Source organism: Pongo abelii, chromosome 2, assembly GCF_028885655.2.
Source record: "Pongo abelii isolate AG06213 chromosome 2, NHGRI_mPonAbe1-v2.0_pri, whole genome shotgun sequence".
NCBI classification, from domain to species: domain Eukaryota; kingdom Metazoa; phylum Chordata; class Mammalia; order Primates; family Hominidae; genus Pongo; species Pongo abelii.
In genome coordinates, this window is record NC_085928.1 from 205,233,076 (window position 1) to 205,257,110 (window position 24,035).

The 24,035-nt window shown below is 47.4% G+C and overlaps 1 protein-coding gene across 2 annotated transcripts in view; it reads right to left on the bottom strand.

The window, feature by feature from the left end:
- Nucleotides 1-24,035, bottom strand: part of XXYLT1 (xyloside xylosyltransferase 1) — a 195,708-nt gene that overhangs the window by 133,911 nt on the left and 37,762 nt on the right. For both annotated transcript variants that reach the window (XM_024245294.3, XM_054550997.2), the window contains exon 2: nucleotides 16,110-16,257. In XM_024245294.3, the coding sequence (XP_024101062.1) occupies nucleotides 16,110-16,257 (148 nt within the window). The remainder of the gene's footprint in view (nucleotides 1-16,109; nucleotides 16,258-24,035) is intronic.

Sequence of the window (24,035 nt, forward strand, 5' to 3'; positions counted from 1 at the left end):
TATCAGCTACTCGGGAGGCTGAGGCAGGAGAATCACTTGAACCCAGGAGGTGAAGGTTGCAGTCAGCCGAGATCGTGCCACTGCACTCCAGCCTGGGCAACAGAGCAAGGCTGTGTCTCAAAACTAACAAACAACAACAAAAAAACCAATATCCTAGTTGTTGTATTTGTTATAGTTTTTGCAAGACGTTACCACTGGGGCAAAGTGGGTAAAGGATCTCTGTATTGCTTCTTACAACCTCATGGTAATCTACAATTATCTTAAAATTTAAAGTTTAATTTTTTTTTTTTTTCTTTGAGAGGGAGTCTCACTCTGTCGCCCAGCTTGGAGTGCAGTGGCACGATCTCAGCTCACTGCAAGCTCCACCTCCCGGGTTCACACCATTCTCCTGCCTCAGCCTCCCGAGTGGCTGGGACTACAGGCCGCCACCACCACACCCAGCTAATTTTTTCTGTTTTTAGTAGAGATGGGGTTTCACTGTGTTAGCCAGGATGGTGTTGATCTCCTGACCTTGTGATCCACCCGCCTCGGCCTCCCAAAGTGCTGCGATTACAGGCGTGAGCCACCACGCTCGGCCTACAGTTTAATTTTAAAAGAGAGAGAATGGGAAAGACTCAAGAGTCAACCAAATGAAACATGTAGCCAATTCAAGAATGTGAATCCTGCATGGATACTAGATGGCAATAAGGTATTATTTATTGTTAATTTTGCTAAATGTAATAAAAATAGTGTATTTATATACAAATAGTACTTTTCAGCCAGGTGCAGTGGCTCACGCCTGTAATCCCAGCACTTTGGGAGGCCGAGGTGGGTGGATCACTTGAGGTCAGGAGTTCAAGACCAGCCTAAGCAACATGGTGAAACCCCATCTCTACTAAAAATACAAAAATTAGCCGGGCGTGGTGGCACGTGCCTGTAATCCCAGCTACTCAGGAGGCTGAGGCAGGAGAGTCACTTAAGCCCAGAAGGCAGAGGTTGCAGTGAAAGATTTGGCCATTGCACTCCAGCCCGGGTGACAGAGCGAGACTCCATCTCAAAAAAAAAAAAAAAAAAAGTAATTTTCTGTTAGAGAGACTTATCAAAGTATTTAAAAATAAAATAATAATATATCTGGTATTTGCTTCTGGGGGAGAAGGCGATGGGTGGGAGTGGAGATGAAAAGGGGCAGGCCATGAGTTGGTAACTACTGAAGCTGGTGATGAGCACACAGGCATTCATTATGCTCTCCTCTCTCCTTCTGTGGATATTTGAAATTTTCCATAATAAAAGGTGGAGGGGGAAAAAAAGGCCCACAGAGGATGTTCAGTGCCTCGCCATCAGTAACAGAGAGAAACAAGGCTTTAACCTGGGTCTTCAGACCCTTCTACCACAGGCTGAGCCAGCCTGGAAGAGCCACGAGGGCAGGTGAGGAGCTGCCCCAGGCAGACTGTGGGACGGCTCGAGGGTCTAAGGAGCGCCTGGGGCATCAGGCCTGCAGGTCCCATGTTGTTGCTCCCTAATCTGCACACGGTGTGCAAAGCAGCCCCACGCACACAGTTGGTGGCACTGCAGATGGAGGCCACCAGGCCTGGGAGACTCAGCTACATCAGAGATGCCACACATCTGGCTGGGCAGGAGGGCTCCAGGAAACAGCCAGCCCTGCGCTTCTTCAACAGAGGGTTTGGAGGTTCTCAGGCAACAGGAAAACAGTGCCTTCATTCTACTCACCTTGGAAAATGGGACCGACAGACGGGCCTTCTGTTATGCGCAAGATGTTCTATCTTGTACAAGAGGTGTACCCTCTATGGAAAAAAGATAGCCTTGCTCAAATACCACATCCTCCTCAAAGCCTTCCCCAAATTCCTTAGCCAAAGGTGCCACCTCCTTGGCACTTCACAGCTCTCTCTGTGCTGAGATCCCCTTGTATCAGTTACCTACTGCTGCATAACAAGTTAACCCAAAACTTAACAGCTGCAAACAACAAATATTTATTTATCTTATAGATAAATAAATAAGCTGTAAGATAAATATGTTATTTATCTTACAGTTTCTGAGGCAATTCAGGCAAGCTTAGCCTCTGGCCCACGGGCTGCAATCAAGGTTGGCTATGTAAAGCCTCAGTTCCCCGCTCACTCGTGTGGCTGCTGGTGGGCCTCAGATCCTCCCTGGCTGTTGGCCAGAGACATCAGTTTCTCACCATGCAGGCTTCTCCACAGGGCAGCTCATATCATGGCAGCTGAATTCCTCCAGGCAAGGCTCAGAGAGAAAGACAGAAAGTGCCCAAGACAGAAGTGGCAGGCTTTTATGACACAGTCCCAGAGTGACAGGCCATCACTTTTGCCAGATTCTAGTCACTAGAAGCATGTCAGTAAGTCCAGCCTACATCAAGGGACAGGGACCCACCAGGGCATGACTCTTAGGAGGCAGGGATGACCGGGGGCCGTGTTAGAGGCTGCCCACCACATCCCCCAACAGAGATGGTATTTGGATGACACCTATTTCTTTCTTTTCTGTATGACAGGTGTTTGTACATTTATGTAAATGTCCAATTCCCCAACTAGAAAGTGAAGTGTGAGGGCAAACCGCACATCTGACTCACATCTGTTCCCCTCCCCTCCTGTGCCTAGCACAGCATCCAGTCTCGGTGGCAGCTGTATATCTGAGAGCGGCAGTCGGCCCACCTGCCCACCGCCCACACGCCAGCTGAAGAGGCCCAGGTGGCTGCGTGTGGCACCACATGGTCCCACCTGCTCTGGTCCTGGCTGACTGGACCAACCACAACAAAAAAATCAACAATGTATGACCTGCAGGCTGGCCTACGGGAAAATACCAAAAGATGACGCTCGTGACGGGAAAGTCACAACAAAGGCCATGCAAGCTTCAGTTCTGCAGGAACAGAAAAGCACATTTTTAAAAGGCAGCTGTAGAGAGGAGAAAATAAAGAAGTGTAGACAGAAACAGTGATTCCATTTGAGAGAAAGAGAGAGAAGAAATGACCAAAAGATCGGTCCCAGAGCTGCCCCTAATAAACCCTTTGTCATTGAGCTGAGCTGCATGAGTCCCACTTTCTCACAGGGGAGCGAGGTGAGGGAAAAGGAAGGGCAGAAAAAGAGACAGCAGCCAGAGTCCCCGGGATGTCACTGGGCAAGGGCCACGACACCGGGAGGTCACTGGGCAAGGGCCACGACACCCAGCAGGTGGCTTGCAAGAGGAGTTTCCTTGAGGTTAACTCCCAAATCAGCTCACAATCAGATGCTCGCTCTCATCCTAGGCACCGTGAATTCTCCAAATTTCACAGGTCTGTGATTAAGGACTATAACAGACAAACCTTATGTGATCAATGATGCTTTAAAAGAAAAAATACTGTACCTGACTCCCCCAACCCAAGACAGGAGGGAAGCCATCGCCCACCTCCCCTTACGTAGCTCACTCGCCTCTCAGGGGGAAGCTATCTCCCAGAGCGTAAGATGCCAGTGGGGTTAGGACAGGAACCGGCTCACCCTGTTAAGAAGCCAGTCCTCACCTAGGGCAAGAAGCCCGTATGGAGGACAGACAGAGGAAGTGAAAAGCCAAGGGTTAAGGCAAAGGAGACCTACACCAGGTCCCCGGAGACAAGCCGCTGGCAAACTGTTTTGTCATCGAACGCCACACCCGCTGGACCCCACTCACTTGGTGGAGTCACTCCGCTGCTGAGCGCTCCTGTCCACACAGGGTGGGAATCCTCCTCACCCCCTCGGCCCCATCAAGGGCTTTCAGATTTTACAGAAACGTTCCGGCTCTTGCCATCTCAGCCACGTCAGGCCGGACTTAGGACCCTCCGGGACCTTTACAACCCCAGAGGTCAGTGTCAGGCAGCCCCACCGACGCTGCATACTCGGGTCCTTCTGACAGGCAGAGCCGGTGACAGGGCTCGGGCGAGGCCTTCAAGCCAAAACGGAGAGCTCAGCAAGCCCAGGCAGTGGGAAAGCAGAGTGTGGGTCTGAACCAGAGAAAAAGGCTGCAGAGCAGGAGGGATGAGGGGGAGCAGCAGGAACGCTGACCGGGAAAACCCGCCAGGCAAGGGGAGTCCGGGCCCACACCCTGCAGCCTGCTCTCTCTGGAGGCCCAGCTATCTCCTGGAATATTCCAAAGGCTATCCAGAAGCCAGAGTAAGGGGTAGAGAAAACACAGAAAAGCAGGCCCGAGACTCCGTCCAAGGCGGCTGACCAGCAGGACCTGGCCATCAGCAACTACACACAGGACTTGAGTACAGAAATAGAGTCTTCTCCAGCCAGGAGACTGAGTACAGAAATAGAGTCTTCTCCAGCCAGGGACAGTGCACAAAGTTCGGGACAAAGAGAAGATGCTCAGCAGAGTCAGCCCCAGAGGCGGCTTGGCAAACACACTAGAGGGACAGACAGGGATCTGACACCATCTGGGCAGCAGCAGCTGCAGTCCAGGCTGAGGCCCCGGCCGCCCGGCACACCCTGGCCCAGTGCCTGCCCGGCCCCTCCCCCAGCCTTCACCCCAAGCCTCCAAGGCTAACCTCTCCTCATCCTCCTCAAAGCTTCCTCTCTGTGCCCTGACAGAACTGACAGCACCTGGTCCACTCTCCATGCAAACAACCCCCCACACCCCGCTGAAGTCAGGATAGGACAGGACGCTGCTCTGCTGACCTCTCACCTCTTGCTCCCTGTGTGACACCCACTCACTTGGGGTCCCTCCACCAACTGGAAGGTGAGCTCCCCGAGGGCAGGACAGCAATCCTGCCCCAGTGCCCTGAACACAGTGGGCAGGAGGACGGACTCCTCATGGGCGAGGCGAGGCCCAGAATAAAACCTGGCTGACGTCCTGGCAAGAAGTAATAAGAGCCAGCTGATGCCTTTGACCGATAGCCAAGAATTTAAAAGAAGATCTTGACAAATTAAAAGACAGAATCTAATGAAGGGGACCAAAATGGGAAATATTACTGTTCAACCAATTTGGCAACTATTTTCATTAGCTTAGAAAGAGCTTCTGGCATTAAATTAGTAGAAAATGGTCTCTACCACGTTACTATTTTTAGCATTTTATGACAAATTTGCTCAGCTGTCCCTCTTCAGAATAAGAGAACTGAAATGCCTCAAATTTGCTCCATAAGAGCTGCCAGAAAATAGTTTTCACTGAAATCACTGGACACATGTTTATAACCTTTGTCCAGTATTTGTTCAGATGTTTTCACTCAGGCAAGTTCCTGAATGTCTGTTTTTTCCTTTGCTTTCTTCCACACAAGAACCCCTGCTCCTCCCCCACAGCTGAATGCTGAGAGTCAAGGGCAGCACCTGCCACAGGAGGAATCAGAGTTCTCCAGGCTTGGGGAACCTTCAAGAAATGGCTATCCCAGAAATTCAAGCTCCTGCTTGTGACTAACCCTAAGGAGTGTTCAGAGTCCACTGGATTCACCAGAAGCTGCGGGATTCCACCCCTAAAGGTTCTCCAGTGGGGTTCAGAAAACGGGCAAAGGCGGGCCGGGCATGGTAGCTCATGCCTGTAATCCCAGCACTCTGGGAAGCTGAAGCAGGTGGCTCACCTGAGGTGAGGAGTTCGAGACCAGCCTGGCCAACATGGTGAAACCCCGTCTCTACTAAAAATGCAAAAATTAGCAGGGCGTGGTGGCTCACGCCTGTAATCCCAGCTACTCAGGAGGCTGAGGCAGGAGAATCGCTTGAACCGGGAGGCGGAGATTGCAGTGAGCTGAGATCACGCCACTGCACTCCAGGCTGGGTGACAGAGCAAGACTTCATCTCAAAAAAAAAGAAAAAGGGCGAAGGCAGTGAGCCAGCTCTGGCAGACTGAGGTGACCCCTAAAATAAAGTAGTTCAAGATAACACCTAACAAAACGGTATTCATTTAATTCACTTGATGAATATTTATTGACTGCCTACTATGTGTCTGTATCACTCTAGAAACTGGGAACACAGCAGTGAATGAAACACAGAGAACTTCCTGCCCCCATGGAGCTTACATTTGGGTGGGGCAGATAGATGATCAAAACAAACAAAAAAAAGCAAAATCCATTCCACATGAGCAGACAATAAGAACTATGAAGAGAAAGAAGGCAGGGAAGGGCCAGAGCCCTTCATCACAGAAGATGAGCACGATTTCACACAGGACGGCCAGGGATGGCCTCATTGCACAAAGATCTGGAGGAGGAGATGGGGCAAGCCACGGAATGCCACCGGGAGAGCGGCCCACGTGGAGGGAGCAGGAAGCGGGGGTAGCCATGGCAGGGTGAGTGACAGCACAGGGCAGGGTGAGTGACAGCACAGTGCAGGCTGAAGCCAGGGCTGCTGGATCCGATGGGATCGGATCCGACGGGATGGGATGGGAGGATCTGCCACTGGGAAGAAGAGGGCCTTGCCCACAGGCTCACAGAAACGTGGTAACAAAGTTAAATTCCGGTCAGCTGCACCTGGTGTGGCCTTTTGGGGACACACAGAACAGGCTGGGTTCCAGTTTCCCAGGACAGCCCTTCAGAAGACAGTGAGTCTTCTGGGGCCGGGTCCCCAAGCCCCATGCGAACAGGTATGGGTCAGTGGCCTGGTAGGAACCCGGCCGCACAGCAGGAGGTGGGAGGCGGGCCAGTGAGCATCACTGATCAGCAGCAGCAGCATCAGATTCTCAAAGAAACACAAACCCTACTGTGAACTGCACATGCGAGGCATCTAGGCTGCATGCTCCTTATGAGACTCTGACTAATGCCTGATGATCTGAGGTGGAACCGTTTCATCCCAAAACGACCCCCCAACCACCCCTCGGTCCATTGAAAAACTGTCTTCTGTGAAACCAGCCACTGGTGCCACAAAGGCTGAGGGCTGCTGTTCTATGGCGTTTAGGCCCGGTTCCCTTGAGGGTTGGTGTCCAGAACCCTCGGTCACCCTCTGGGTTGAGATCCTCTGAAACCACTTGTTGGTCAGTGCCGCAAGGGCGCTGCCCCCACGGTGTGCTGCCAGACACACACCTCCTCTTCAACGACTCTGTCCCCGGGGCCCCCACCACAATTCATGATCCAGGGAAAGTCCTCCCAATGCCTCTGGGTCCAAGGCAAACCCAAAGCTATTTCAAAGCTGGAAGTACAACCAAGTAAGTGAATAATTAAAATGGCACACCCAACGACATGCTCTATTGGCAGGGGACAGGAAAGGCTGGCTGATATGAGGTAGCTTTGGCTGGAAGTTGAGGCTTTCCTGCCCACACCCGCATCCCAACAGAGAGCTACACAAGTATTATTTATTACCCTTATCTGAGGGCAGCATTTCTTTCTTTCTTTCTTTTTTTTTTTTGAGACAGAGCTTCGCTCTTGTTGCCCAGGGTGGAGTGCAATGGCACAATCTTGGCTCACCGCAACCTCCGCCTCCTGGGTTCAAGTGATTCTCCTGCCTCAGCCTCCCGAGTAGCTGGGATTACAGGCATGCGCCACCATGCCCGGCTAATTTTGTATTTTTTGTAGAGACGGAGTTTCTCCATGTTGGTCGGGCTAGTCTCAAACTCCTGACCTCAAGTGATCTACCCGCCTCGGCCTCCCAAAGTGCTGGGGTTACAGGCATGAGCCACCATGCCCGGCGAGGGCAGCATTTCTTAAAGTGAGTACTGTGGAAAACCCGCTCTCAGAATGTAAATAGGTATTCCTCAAAAAGGCATTCTGTGGTCAACCGTGGTGAGCGATGTTGGTTACACGCAGAAGCTAAATGTTTTTTACTGCAGCACTTATCAGAGCTTTTGGTTTGCTGCTATGTACTTGACCCTCCAAGAGGAAAAGTACTAATACTATCTAACACTTACCAAGTATCTCGCGGTATCAGGCCCTGGGACTTTTCACACAGTATCTCAGCCAGTCCTCCCCACAACCCCAGTGAGGCCTACATGGTCACTATTCCCATTTTACAGACAAAGAATGCTGCTCAGAGAAGGCAGGTTTTCACTCGAGATCTGTGTTAGGAGTCACGAGGGATTTAGGCAATACCAGATTTTATTTTGGCTTCTGAAACCAAAACATTAGGAGCCATCGCAGGTGGGAGATTCAAAAGCCACTCTGTTACCTGCGTCACCGGGGTGGAACGCAGAACTCTCTGGTAAACCAGGTTAGAGAATGTGGCTTAGGCTCAAAGTCTGAGCAAGACCTTAGTCTCCTCCAGTCCGGTTCGCCTGAGGGGTAGAGAAGACAGCAGAAAGCAGTGCCCCTTCCCCTGCTCTGCAGAGGTCAGAACTCACTCCCAGGCCTGCTGACCCCACCCCATGTCCACACTAAACCAGCGCCCACCCCCGTCAATCCTCAGACCACTTCTTTCTGAAGCAAGCAGGGGCCACAGGGCTAACTATGGGAACCAGCATGCGCTGTCAGCCCCTTTCACAGTCAGGATCTCAGAGGCTGGAAAACCATCTACATACGGAATCCACAATTGTGGGGGGGGGCCCTTATGTCTGCTTTCTCCTGGTACTGAGGCTGATGGAGCAGGGGCAGAGAACAGGCTGCCCTGGAATCTCCAATCCTTATCCACTGTACCCCAGGTTCCAGAAGGCACACACATCTCCCTGCAGGAGCCCTCCCCTTAGAAACATGTTTGCCTCATGACAGCTAATGAAACATTGATTACTGAACAGCTTCCTGATAAAGTTTAAACTGAACAAAGTTATGAAGTTCTATAAACCAGCCTTAAAAGCCTCCTCTGTTTTATGAAATTGATCTAAAAGAACAGTAGAGAATACTACAGACCTCCCATGGCAGTGAGTAAAAGTACAAAAAGTACAGAACAAAGAAATGAAAACTCAATATGGCTTTTACTACATTTGTCAAATTGTACTTAAGGAAAAAAGAAAAGATGGTATTTTAAAGGCTTTCTGCAAAAGGCCACACACACACTGACCTCAGTGTTTCACGGCAGGCAGGCAGGCAGGAAGGGAAGAAGGAAGGAGGAAGGGAAGGAGGGAGGGAAGGAGCTGCTGGTCTAGAATTTCCCATGTGGGTTTTGCCCCAAGCCTGCAGGCATTCTGGCCCTGCCTCAGTTCTTTCTCATGCAGGCCTGTGAACCTAGGCTAAGAAGCATCCAGTGTCAACTACCTGAATCTTACACCAGCCTTTGCCACCCAGCAACACTGACCCAAAGTGGACCCAAGAATGTTCTTGAAAGAGACCAACCATCTGCCTGCAGCCTCAAGACAGTAAGGCCCCCATGGCAGACACTGAAATAAGGACTCTCAGGGGTGATAACACCCAGGAGGCCAGGAGAGCTGGATGGGGCCACCCCAATTTGTTGCCAGCTGGCTTTGCTGTTCTTTTCTACAATGGCAAGCGTCACGCTAGGCTTCGAGAGATGCGGGCAGAGGAGGCTCAGGCCCAAATCCTACCTTTTGAGGGATTTTATAACAGCTTGCATTTGTCTGGTCTTTTATCCACTCCCATGGATCTCCGCAGGAAGCGAGCAGGCTGGGGCTGATGGCGGCAACAATCACACGCTCAATGTTATGGAGATTTCAGAAACCCTGACGCTGGGAGCTGGGGGGAAGCGGGTGGGGGAGATATGAAGCATTTTTAGCAGCATTACTTTTTTTGTTGTTTGAGACGGAGTCTCACTCTATTACACTGTTGCCCCGGCTGGAGTACAGTGGTGCCATCTAGGCTCACTACAACCTCCGCCTCCCGGGTTCAAGTGATTCTCCCGCCTCAGCCTCCTAAGTAGCTTGGACTACAGGCGCCCACCACCACACCCGGCTAATTTTTTTGTATTTTTAGTAGAGATGGGGTTTCACCATGTTGGCCAGGCTGGTATCGAACTCCTGACCTCAGATGATCCGCCTGCCTCGGTCTCCCAAAGTGCTGGGATTACAGGCATGAGCCACCTCGCCTGGCCCGGCCCACACTCTTAACCACAACACCATAGGGCCTCTTTTAAGTAACCTCCCAAGATCACGAAGCCTTGACCCTGGGGGTCACAGTGTTGCAATTTGCACCCAGCTCTGTCCGATCCTGAGCCTGGACTCCTACTCTCTCTGATACACCAATCCCCCTTTCAGCCTGCTCAGACCTGCCTGCCTCAGTGCTCCCTACACTGGACATCAAGAGATGATCAGACGCAGCCACGCATAGCCCCAGGCAGTACAATGAATGGAGCCCATCGCATGGAATGCTGAAGCTGTCCTTCAAAGCCTCTGGGCTCCCACAGCCCATGGCCAGCGGCACCTGTCAGGAGGCAGACACTACCAGCAGGATGTGTGTGATGGGGTCCAAGCAAGGGACATGTGACCTTTGAAAAGTGACTATCCACATTCTTTAAGCACGGACCACATAGAGTGACTTCCTTCCAAAGAATACAGTATGGCAAGGGGGAAAAGAATAATTTACAGCAGAGAAACCTGACAAACACGACTTCAGCCCAGTGATCAAGGTCAACAGCAACAGTGATAAACCATGTACCCTTGATAGGATGTGGTGTGTCACTGATATGATGTGAGGGAAACAGCTCTTCTCCTCTGCGGCATCCCTCCCATAACCTCCCCAAAACCTGTAACCTCAGTCTAACGGTGAGAAAAACATCAGATAAATCCTAATTGGGGAACACTCTACAAAACAGCTGACCGGTATTTCTCAAAACTGTCAAGGTCATCAAAAACAAGGCAAGTTGGAGAAAATTTCACAGCCACCTCCTCCAGGAAGCCTCCCTTCTTCCTGCAAATGCCTGTGACCTGTCCTCTTCTGAAGCCCTCAGCATTGGGTGGCTCTTCATGTTGTCTGCCCTCATTGCTGGACCATGCCACCTGCCCCACTGACATCAGCCCATGAAGCAGCAGCCCAGCAAACATCTCTGAAACACCAAGGGTGGCCAGCACCACGTCTTGCAAACAGCAGCGCTTAGCATAGGCTGGGTATTGACAAAGGACCGACTGCAGGACAGCAGAGCCTTCCAGGGGTGCATGGGGGATGACAGGAGAGTCTCCTGGGGGCCTCTGGCCAGCCTAGAGCCCTGCTGCTTGTCTGGAGGCCTGCCTGCCCTGCTCAGGGAGAAGCCACCACAACCACAGAGCATGCACCGTAGCACAGCCCATACTGCTGAGCTGGAGCCAACAGCGCCTCAGGCCGTGTGACCCAGGAGGGGGAAGCTGGCAGTCCTGGAGGAGTTGCCCTTGGCTCCCTCCAGCTCCAGTGCGGCAAAAAATGTTTTCTTCTCCATTGCATAAGATGCTTCCAGTGGCGACAAACCCAACACCACAGACAAATGGAAATAAAAGCCCTGTGGATGTGGGTGAAGAACACAGTGGCTGTGTCTGTGGAGGGCACACAGGCAGGCAAGCGTGAGCAGCGAGACCAGCCGCATGTGAACCCCCAACAAGCAGGGAAGAGAAAAACAAGCTCTGACCAAAATCAGAGCCAGCATGTCCCGCCTGGCAGGGCCCCTTCGTTCTTCCTGAGGCCCTTGCTCAGATGTGGTTCTGGGCGCTGCTGCTCCGAGGAGGCGATCAGGGCAAAACTCATGGGTTTGACCAACCCAACCCTATGCCAGCCAGGTCCCCTCTGCGGGGCTGCGACATGGGGCCCAGAAGACAGGCAAGGATGCCAAGTCCTATAAGTTTCACAGGGCTGGGCATGTGTAAGAGGCTGGGTGTCCAGGTCTGGACATCAGAATGGGCATAAGCTCCGGACTGAGAACTCCAAGGGCAGGGAGGACACAGATCGCTGGAGAACTCGGAGAAGTGGCCTAACCTCTCAGCTCCTCCCTTTTCTTTCCTGTCCAGCGGGACAGCCACTGTCTTGAAGCTCTTAAGTGGCTGCCTGAGGTGGCCCCCGTGAGAAGTCAGACACTAACAGGCTTAGAACTGTACAGACACTAGTAGGCTTGAAACTGTACAGAACCTCACCTGTGTGAGTTAACAACCCTGGGCGGCTGGGGGTTGACACACCCTGGCCTTACAAGGGTCACCTCTGGCCCAGTAATGCTACCTTTGGGAGCTATCATGGGAAAGAATCCTAATTAGAGAAAATAATCTGTATGCATGCGGGTATCCATCGTATAATTTACAATACTAGAAAAAATAGAAAGCATCTAGCTAGCTGAGAAAAGGGAAATGAGAAAGTGAACTGAGGTTCATCTACTCAATAAAACCATTCGAAAAATTTTCAAAGACTATAATTACACAGAAAATGGGGACGTGAGCCATTAACTGAAAAAATCATGACATAGCTTCATTTGTACAATTTCTTTCATGGGGGTTGAAATGAAGATTCAATTTCAAATCTTCATCTATAAAAAAAGACTCAGAATGATTTGATATACAGGATAACTTCTACTTTGCCTAAATGTTTAAAAAGCTACATGTTGGGAATATAAAGAAGATAAAGAATCAATAATGATGGCCGGGTGCAGTGGCTCACACCTGTAATCCTAGCACTTTGGGAGGCCAAAGCAGGCAGATCACTTGAGGTCAAGAGTTCAAAACCAGCCTGGCCAATATGGTGAAACCCCATCTCTACTAAAAATACAAAAAAAAAAAATTAGCCGGGCATGGTGGCGGGTGCCTGTAATCTCATTTACTTGGGAGGCTGAGGCAGGAGAATTGCTTGAACCCAGGAAGCAGAGGTTGCAGTGAGCCGAGATTGTGCCACTGCACTTCAGCCTGGGCGACAGAGTGAGACTCTGTCTCAAAAAAAAAGTAAGCACATTTTAAAAGTAGTTTAGGTACAGAAGGATGACCCTCATGCTACAGAAGGGAAAGCGGGAGGAGAGGTTTAGACACAGAAAAAGAATCTGGATTTCTGGGGCAAACACTAGACAGGACCTCCAGAAGGAACTCAGAGGAGCACAGGCTTTTCTGACCCGCCCTCCTGGGTGAGACCAAGGGCTCAGGCTCCACCCATACTCCATTCTCACTTTCCTGGAGAAAAATGAATGCTATGAAAGAAACAGAATAGCCAACGTAACAAGAATGCAGCAATTACATGACAACAAAACCATCAACCAAAGCACAAAACAACACTCATTTCTATGATTAAAAAACAATGAATGCAAAAAAGGCAGCAGTTAAGAATCATGACAAACTCAAGACAGCATGAATGATGTCTGAAAACAGAGTGTCCTTCCAAAAACTGCAGGAATTCCAAATGATCTCAGTAGGAACTCCCCAGCGCTGCCAAGTGTGCCAAGCCAGACTTCCTGGCAGGACACGCCCCAGACGCCACAGGAAACTCAAGGACCGCTCATTTTATTTTATGACTATCAAATTTTGGTAACTCCTAATAACTCTTTTCTTAGGAAAAGGCTTTGGGGCACATGTAAAAATGAATTGCTGCCAGGCGCGGTGGCTCACGCCTGTAATCCCAGCACTTTGGGAGGCCGAGGCGGGCAGATCATCTGAGGTCGGGAGTTTGAGACCAGCCTGACCTACATGGAGAAACTCCGTCTCTACTAAAAATACAAAATTAGCCGGGCATGGTGGCACATGCCTGTAATCCCAGCTACTCAAGAGGCTGAGGCAGGAGACTCGCTTGAACCCGGGAGGCAGAGGTTGCAGTGAGCCGAGATTGCTAAACCATTGCACTCCAACCTGGGCAACAAAAGCAAAACTCTGCCTCAAAATAAAAAAAGAATTGCTGGAGGCACATTATCACTCCCCTGAAGAACCCCTGAAAAGACTGTGTGTTTGGGTCGGCTGGAGGCACATCTAAAATAACTCCTTCCCCACCTCCTGATGCACGCCCCTCGGAGGGTGGGGCCCACACCTGGAGGGACACCGATGATGCATCCATTTACTGCATCGACTGCAAAGCTCTGGCCAAAGCCTTTTCTCTGTAGACATCACTGCCCCCCTGAGCTATGCCAGGCTCTTGGGCAGAGCTAAGTCAGAGAGGGCCGGAGCACCTTCCTGGCATAATTCTCACCCTTTCCCAGAGCTTAGGAGCTCCCTAACTCTTGTCATCGGTCCCTGCACAATTCATTGCCTGGCTGTCCTATAGCTGGAGGCAGAAGAATTTTCTCTTCCCTGACAAACCACGAGGAGCTGTATTTCACCTCCCGCTGGGTACTCCAAAGCATAACCCAGCCCAGAGTTGAGCATGCAATGGGCAGGAACCTAACAGCTGACAGAGGGAAAGAGGCAGGAGGGAGGGAGGTGAAGGGAAGGCAGGCATGCCTTCCCCTGGCTCCCTAGAACTACAGAAACCCCTGGGGGGATTCCTACAAGCCCTGGGCTCTTCAGAATGCAAGCTGAAACAGCTCACTGCTGCAGCCCCTCATTTTACAGGTGGGGAAACTGGTGAGGCCAAGAGAGACAAAGTGGCTCAGCCCTAGGCACATAAGTGGCTAATGGCGGAGCTGTGAGCAACACCTCCATCTGCCTGCCCTCTAGAATCTAGAACAGAACCATGTCCTTCTCAAGTCTGAGCCACCCACAGCTCCTGTACCGGGCTGTCCAGAGAAGTCATGTATGGGGCACCTGATGGGGTAGAAGTTAACTATTTAGAGAAGCAGCTTCCAACCCTGGCTCTGCCACTTAAAAGGCTGTATAACCCTGGGCAGGTCTTGCAACTCCTCAGCTTCACCTGTAACCCCACAGGATGGGTAGAAGGGTTGGTGAGCTGACAGAGCTGCACCTGGCTCACTGCAAAGGTTCACCAATGCTAGCTCTTCACCCTAGGCCCTGTCGGTGAGCTCGTCTCCTCTCTTCTTCAGACTCCTGCCCAGTGGAGCCCCCTGAGCCCTTGCCTCACAACAAAGAGGACACTCAGAGGCCTCCAGGGTGCTGGAACTTGCCTGCAAAGTCCCAGCCAGAATGGATGGGCTTGCTTTTCCCTGTGGCAAGACAACCTCCCAACAGGAACCGAGCTTCAACTCTCAACTCCCGAGTCTCTGGTTCACCAAGCACCTTCTTTTTCACTTCTGTTCACTGGGCTGGAGGAGCAGGGCTCCACCATATGGCCCACTGTCCCCTGGGCTACCAGGACCTGCCTGGTCTGGAAACTGCTGGAAAACTCAACCAGCCACAGTTGAGATAACTGCTACCCCAAGGCCCCAAACACCCCTTCTCACCATTAAGAGGCTCAGGACATGGTTCACCATGGCCAGAAACTAGTTGATATGGTTTGGCTGTGTCCCCACCCAAATCTCATCTTGAATTGTAGTTCCTATAATCTCCACATGTGGTGGGGGGGACCTGGTGGGAGGTAATTTAATCATGGGGGGCAGTTATCCTCGTGCTGTTCTCATGCTAGTGAGTGAGTTCTCTGAGATCCAACGGTTTTCTAAGGGGCTTTTTCCCCCTTTTGCGTGGCACTTCTCCTTGCTGCCGGCATGTGAAGAGGGATGTGTTTGCTTCCCCTTCCATGACTGTAAGTTTCCTGAGGCCTCCCCAGCCATGCTGAACTGTGAGTCTATTAAACCTCTTTCCTTTATAAATCGCCCAGTCTCAGGTATGTCTTTATGAACAGCATGAGAACAGATTATACACTGGTCAATATCCAGGGCTCCAGAACCCATTAAGGATCACCGTAGGGAGATCCTAGAAACCAGACACACTCCAGGAGTTAGACCCTCCAAGGCTTCCAGTCCAAGCATGACCAGACCTGCCAGAAATTCCATACAAGCTGGACCTCACACACTGGATGATACATCTCTCTTTCCTGGAGACAGACGCCCAGAAAATCCTTCTAATTGCGCATCGGAGTTTCTTCAGAAGTTCTACATGGTCATAATTTGCACCTCTCACATCTAGATTTGCTATTTTAAAATCAGATAAATACAAATTCAAACTAGAAAGAACAAGATCATAAATTTGGACGGAGGATCATCTAATCCAACCTACCATTTTTCAGATGAGCAAACAAAGTATGGGGGTTGAGCAGTGGGGAAAGAAGGGGGCAAGTGCAAGGGGCAGAGTCCAGACCAGAGCCCAGAGACCCCCTGTGTCCTCATAAATGGACCCCGGGAGCTATGCAACCAAGGCCCTGCCCTTGATTCTTGGTGTAGGAAGCTCAGTGGTACAAAGGGCTTGGTTTGGCTCCCTCATCCACTCTCTCATGTTCAGTGGAGCTCTTCTCTCTGATACAGAGCCTGGGCAGTGTTGGAACCAGGGAAACGGATGCAAAAGTCAGACACCCAGGGGCTGTTGCTCCTGGAAGCCCAGGTTACCTTTTGGCATGATCTGATGCATGGCAACCGAGAGAAAGAAGATGGAGTCACTGTAGTAGGTTCCCGAGCCAGCACTGAAGTACTTCTGCATGGCCTCCACGACGGGGAAGAGCTTATCCGTCAGCACAGCAACGTCGTGGAAGATGACCTGCAGCAGGTGCAAAAAAAACCAAGGCTCAGCAAACCAGTTCTCACTGCAAGCTCGACACCCAACACACACCTGGGCCCACAGAGGCAGAGGCAGATGGTGCCTCTCCAGGGTCCACAAGCAGGGGATGGGGCTAGGGGTAGCAACGGAGAGGTAAGGAAATGAGAAACAACCAGGAGTCAGAATTGAGGCCGCACTAAGGAGATGGGGACACTGTGTGAGGGGTGGCATGCAGGCACGCACGTACGGGCTGTGCAGTGGAAGAGAAGTGGGAGGACAGGAAACGGAAACAGCCCCTAGTCTGCTTCCTGCTTTTGAACATGAAGGTGGGCCCCCCTGAATGTAGCTCTGGGCCCAGCAACTGGAAACCATGTGAGAGTGTGTGATCCTCATCACATTGCATGGCTAACACTGCTCCAGGCATCGCCACCTCCTGGTGGCCACTGCATCTGTTCCAAAGGCCAGTCCAATGTTCCAGCTCTACCTCCCTCATCCAACAGTGTGAACAAGGAGAGGGTCTGGCCACTGGAAAATGGAACCCGGAAACTGCTCAGTGCTGCAGTAAACTCATACTCAACCAGCATTTCTTGAGTATCACTGTCACTTTGGAGGCACTGTGAGAAGTATAAGGAATAACCAGGTACACTTTCCCCAAAGCACTTAGAAGTCTAGAGGTACAATCAGCTACGGCAGAGCTTTGCAATTTATGAAACACTCTCACATACCCACACTGATCCCCATGACAACCTAGGGCTTCTGTGAGGCAGACATCACTATTACAGCCTCCAAATTACAAATAAGGACGCAGACACTCAGACAGGTTACACTTGCAGCAAGTCACACTGATAATAAATGCAGAGTCAGAACTTGACCCTGGCCTCCAGATTCTCAGCCCCACACTCTTTCCACCATAAACGCATCCTCATTCCTTAACAGCAACCAACAAAGGATGAAGACATCAGCTCAACCCGCGATTAGAGCAGACAAGAGTACTAATGGGATCCTGAGTTGGGTTTCCTTGTCTAACTCTATTCCAGAAGATGAGAAGTAAGGCCCATACATAGCCCCAGCTTCACACATGATACCAGATGACCATGTACTCATCCCACAGGTCTTGCAAGTTTTTTCTGTTGCTCTATGTGCCCCCACAGGATCTAGATCCTTCTACGACACACAGGAGGCACTCAAGCCAGAAGGCTGGGTGTTCCTCCACCTTCTTCCTCAGTGCTCCTAAGAGTTCTGCAAGCACCACCTCCCACCACCATCTTCTCTGGTACGTGACAGGACAAGCCTGCCACACTGCATCCTAGCTGCTCAATCACCACCTCATCAACTCCAAAGAGCCCACCTGAACAGGTGCCAGCAGCAAAAGGCAAAGCCACATGAACCCGACTGCCCTGTTTACACTGTCACTTGCCCTGCCAGCAGAATAGACAGTGGCGAGCGGTGCCCTTGAAGCTCTCCAATAGGCGGGCTCCACTCCATCACTCACCTTTCCCCTTTCCCTCCACCTGCCCTTCCAGTCTCATGGTGTTGCCTGCACTACCTGCACTTCCAGAGCCATTGGTGTTTGTGGCCCTGTAAACCATTGTCTGCTCTTCCCTACTGTTGGTTCTGCTTTTGGCCTATATTTCACTTTTTTTGTTTTTTGTTTTTGAGATGGAGTCTCACTCTGTCAACCTAGGCTGGAGTACAGGGGTGCAATCTCGGCTCACTGCCACCGCCTCCCGGGTTCAAGCGATTCTCCTGCCTCAGCCTCCCGAGTATCTGGGACTACAGACGCGTGGCACCACCCCCAGCTAATTTTTTGTATTTTTAGTAGAGATGGGGTTTTACTGTGTTAGCCAGGATGGTCTCGATCTCCTGACCTCGTGATGCACCCGCCTCGGCCTCCCAAAGTGCTGGGATTACAGGCATGATCCACCACACCCGGCCTATTTCCCTTATTTCTTACATATGTATCTCTTTTTTTTTTTTCTGAGACAGAGTTTCACTCTTGTTGCCCAGGCTGGAGTGCAGTGGCGTGATCTCGGCTCACTGTAACCTCTGCTTCCCAGGTTCAAGTGATTTTCCTGCCTCAGCCTCCCAAATAGCTGGGATTACAGGCACCCACCACCATGCCTGGCTAATTCTTCTATTTTTAGTAGAAATGGGGTTTCACCATGTTGGCTAGGCTGGTCTCGAACTCCTGACCTCAGGTGATCCACCCACCTCAGCCTCCCAAAGTGTTGGGATTACAGGCGTGAGCCACCGTGCCCGACCTGTATCTCTTACATAGCTTATTTCTCTTATATTTCTTTTTAACCTATATCTCTCTTAGTTCACCTTTCCTTTTATTCTTGGGTCTCTTTTAATTTCTAAAGCACTATTAAATTTAGAAAAACTCTGTTACTATTCTTTTATTTTTAATTTTTGTGGATAGAGTATGTGTATATATTTATGGAGTATATGAGATATTTTCATACAAGCATACAACGCATAATAATCATATCAAGGTAAGTGAGGTATCCATCACCTCAAGCATTTATCCTTTGTGTTACAAACAATCCAATTATTTTAGTTATTTGAAAATGTATAATTAAACTATTTTTTACTGTAGTCATCCTATTGTGCTAGCAAATACTAGGTCTTACTCATTCTTTGCAAATATTTTTTGTATCCATTAACCATTTCCTCCTCCCCCAACTCACTCCACTACTTTTCCCAGCCTCTGATAACCATCATTCTAATCTCTATCTCCATGAGTTTAACTGTTTTAATTTCTACCCCCCACAAATAAGAACATGCAAAGTTCGTCTTTCTGTGCCTGGCTTATGCCACTTAACAAAATGATCTCTGATTCCATCACTGTTGTTGCAAATGACAGGATCTCATTCTTATTTATGGCTGAATAGTACTCCGTTTTGTATATGTACTGTTTTCTTTTTCCATTCATCAGCTGATGGAACCTTAGGCTGCTTCCAAATCCCAGCTATTGTGAATAGTGCTGCAATAAACATGGGGGTGCAGATATGTCTTCAATATACTTAATTCCTTTCTTTTGGGTATATATCTAGCAGTGGGATTGCGGGATCATATGCTAGCTCTATTTTCAGTTTTTTGAGGAACCACCAATCTGTTCTCCATAGTGATTGTACTAATTTACATTCACACCAACAGTATATGAAGGTTCCCTTTTCTCTACATCCTCACCAGCATTTGTTACTGCCTGTCTTTTGGAGAAAAACCATTTGAACTGGAGTGAGATGATATCTCATTGTAGGTTTGATTTGCATTTTTCTGATGATCAATGATGTTGAGCACCTTTTCATATACCTGTTTGCCATTTGTATGTCTTCTCTGGAGAAACATCTATTCAGATATTTTGCCAAATTTTTAATTAGATTATTAAATTTTTTTCCTACAGGGTTGTTTGAGCCCCTTATATAATCTGGTTATTAAGCCCTTGTCAGACAGACAGTTAACAAATATTTTCTCCCATTCTCTGGGCTCTCTCTTCACTTTGCTGACTGTTTCCTTCACTGTGCAGAAGCTTTTCACCTGGATGTGATCCCATTTGTCCATTTTTACTTTGATTGCCTATGCCTGTGGTGTATTATGCAAGAAATCTTTGCCAAGTCCAATGTCCTGGAGAGTTTCCCCCAATGTTTTCTTTTGGTAGTTTCATAATTTGTGGTCTTAGATTTAAGTCTTTAATCCACTTTGATTTGATTTTTTTATACGGCAAGAGACAGAGGTCTAGATGCATTCTTCTGCATAAGGTTATCCAGTTTTCCCAGCTCCATTTATTAAAGAGATTGTCCTTTCCCCAGTGTATGTTCTTGGAACCATTGTCAAATATGAGTTCATTGTAGATGTGTGGCTTTATTCCTGGGTTCTCTATTCTATTGCATTGGTCTACGTGTCTGTTTTTACAACAGAAACATGCTGTTTTGGTTACTATAACTCTGTAGTATAACTTGAAGTCACGTAATGTAATTCCTCCAGTTTTATTCTTTCTGCTCAAGATAGCTTTGGCTATTCTGGGTCTTTTGTGGTTCCATATAAATTTTAGGATTTTTTTTCTATTTCTGTGAAGAATGTCATTGGTATTTTGATAGGGATTGTATTGAATCTGTAGATTGCTTTGGGTAGTATGGACAGTTTAACAATATTGGTTCTTCCAATCCATGAATATGGCATATCTTTCCATTTCTTGGTGTCCTCTTCAGTTTCTTGCATCAGTCTTTTATTGTTTTCATCCTAGAGAGCTTTCACTTGTTTAGTTAATTCCTAGGTATTTTATTTTATTTGTAGCAATTATAAATGGAATTACTTTCTTGATTTCTTTTTTCAGATTGTTCACTGTTGGCATATAGAAATGCTAATGATTTTTGTATGTTGAATTTGTATCCTGCAACTTTACTAAATGTATTGATTAGTTCTAATCAATACATTTTTTGTTTTGTTTTTTGGTGGAGTCTTTAGGTTTTTCCAAATATGAGGTCATATCATCTGCAAACAAGGATAATTTGACTTCTTCCTTTCCCATTTGGATACCCTTTATGTCATTCTCTTGTCTGATTGCTCTAGCTAGGATTTCCAGTACTATGTTGCTATTCAACAGAGTGGACATCCTTGTTATTTCAGATCTTAGAGGAAAGGCTTTCAGTTTTTCCCCATCCAGTATGATATTTGCTGTGGGTCTGTTGCATATGGCTTTTATTATATTGAGGTATGTTCCCTCTATACTCAGTTTTTTGAGGATTTTTATCATGAAGTGATGTTGAATTTTATCAAATGCTTTTTCAGCATCAACTGAAATGATCATATGGTTTTTGCCCTTCATTTAGTTGATATGATGTATCACACTGATTGGTTTGTGAATGTTGAACCATTCTTATATCCCTGGGATAAATTCCACTTGGTCATGATGAATGATTTTTTTTTTTTTTAATGTACTGCTGACTTCGGTTTGTCAGCATTTTGTTGAGAATTTTTGCATCAGTGTTCATCAGGGATACTAGCCTGTAGTTTTCTTTTACTGATGTGTCTGTCTCGTTTTTGGTATCAGGGTAACTCTGGCCTCATAAAATGAGTTTGGAAGTATCCCCTCCTCCCCTATTTTTCAGAATAGTTTGAGTAGGGTTGGTATTACTTCTTCTTTAAATGGTAGAACTTAGCAGCGAACCCATTGCATCCTTGGCTGTTCTTTGCTAGGAGACTTTTTATTATGGCTTTGATCTTATTACTTGTTATTGGTCTGTTCAGATTTTGGATTTCTTCATGATTCTATCTTAGTAGGCTGTATGTGTCTAGAAACTTATCCATTTCTTCTAGGTTTTCCAATTTATTGGTATATAGTTGTTCACAGTAGCCACTAATGATCCTTTGAATTTATGCAATTTATGTAATATCTCCTTTTTCATCTCTGATTTTATTTATTTGAGTTTTCTCTCTTTTTTTTCTTAGTCTGGCTAAAGGTTTATGAATTTTTTTTATCTTTTCAAAATACCAAAAAAAAAACTTTTCATTTCATTGATCTTTTGTATTGTTTACTCTGTTTCAATTTCATGTATTTCTGCTCTAATTTTTATTACTTCTTTTCTTCTACTAACTTTGGGTTTGGTTTGCTGTTGCTTTTCTAGTTCTAAGATGCATCATTAGGTGATTTATTTGAACTTTTTCTTCTTTTTTGATGTAGGCATTTATAGCCACAAACTTCTCTTAGTACTGTTTTGCCGTATTTCATAGGTTTTGGTATGTTGTGTTTCTATTATCATTTGTTTCAAGAAATTTTTCAATTTCTTTCTTAATCTCTTCATTGACCCACTGGTCATTCAGAGGCATATTGTTCAGTTTCCATGTGTTTGTATAGTTTCCAAAATTCCTGTTATTAATTTCTAGTTTTATTCCATTGTAGTCAGAGAAGATACTTGATATTATTTCAGTTTTTTGGAATGTTTTAAGACTTGTTTTGCAACCTAGCATATGGTCTATCCTTGAGAATGATCCATGTGCTGAGCAGAAGAATGTGTATTCTGCAACTACGGAATGAAATGATCTGTAAGTATCTATTAGGTCCATTTCGTCCATGGTGCAGATTAAGTCTGATGTTTCTTTGTTGATTTTCTGTCTGGATGATCTGTCCAATGCTGAAAGTGAGGTCTCCAGCTATCATTGTATTGGGGTCTATCTCCATCTTTCACTCTGATAATATTTGCTTTATATATCTGAGTGCACTAGTGTTGGATGCATATATAACTGTTATATCCTTATGCTGAATTGACCCCTTTATCATTATACAATAACCTTCTTTGTCTCTTTTTATATTTTTTTCTTGAAATCGATTTATCTGATATAAGTATAGCTACTTCTGCTCCTTTTTGGTTTCCGTTGGCATGAAATATCTTTTGCCATACCTTTATTTTCAGTCTATGTGTGTTTTTATAAATGAAGTGTGTTTCCTGTAGGCAATAGATCATTGGGTCTTAAAAAAAAAAAATCTATTCATTCACTCTGTGTCTTTTGATTGGAGAGTTTAGTCCATTTACATTCAATGCTATTATTGATTAAGTAAGGACTTACTCCTGCCATTTTGTTATTTGTTTCCTAGCTGTTTTCTGGTCTTCCCTTTTAGTAAAGGTGATTTTCTCTGGTGTTATGTTTTATTTTCATGCTTTTTACTTTTTCATATCCATTGTATGCTTTTAGACTTGAGGTTGCCATGAGATTTGCAAATAATGTTTTATAACACATTATTTTAAACTGATGACAAATTAACACTGATTACATAAACATAATAAAAAACAAGCAAAAAGAAAACTAATAAAAACTCTATAACTTCATCTCCCCACTTTTTAACTTTTTGTTGTTTCTATTTACATCTTACTGTACTTTCTTGAAAAGTTATTATTTTTGATTGGTTTATCTTTTCATCTTTGTACTTAAGATATGAGAAGTATACACATTGCAATTACAGTGTTTTAACAGTCTGTGTTTTTCTCTGCACTTACTATTACCAGTGAACTTTTCACCTGCAGATGATTTCTTATTGCTCATTAACCATTAACATCCTTTTATTTCAGATTGAAGAAATCCCTTTAGCATTTCTTTTTTTTTTTTTTGAGACGGAGTCTCACTCTGTCACCCAGCATGGAGTGCAGTGGTGCGATCTCGGGTCACTGCAAGCTCCGCCTCCCGGGTTCACGCCATTCTCCTGCCTCAGCCTCCCAAGTGGCTGAGACTACAGGCGCCCGCCACTACGCCCAGCTAATTTTTTTTTTTTTTAGTAGAGACGGGGTTTCACCATGTTAGCCAGGATGGTCTCGATCTCCTGACCTTGTGATCCACCTGCCTCGGCCTCCCAAAGTGCTGGGATTACAGGCGTGAGCCACTGTGTCTAGCCAGCATTTCTTGTACGATAGGTCTGGTATTGATGTAATCCATCAAGCTTTTGTTTGTCTGGGTAAGTCTTTATTTCTCCTTCATGTTTGAAGGATTTTTTTTTTTTTTTTTTAAGACGGAGTCTCACTCTGTCGCCCAGGCTGGAGTGGAGTGGCACAATCTCAGCTCACTGCAACCTCTGCCTCCCAGATTAAAGCAACTGTCCTGCCTCAGCCTCCCAAGTAGCTGGGATTACAGGCGTCTGCCACCATGCCTGGCTAATTTTTGTATTTTTAGTAAAGACGGGGTTTCACCGTCTTGGCCAGGCTGGTCTTGAACTCCTGACCTCAAGTGATCCACCTGCCTCAGCCTCCGAAAGTGCTCAGATTACAGGCATGAGCCACCGCACCCAG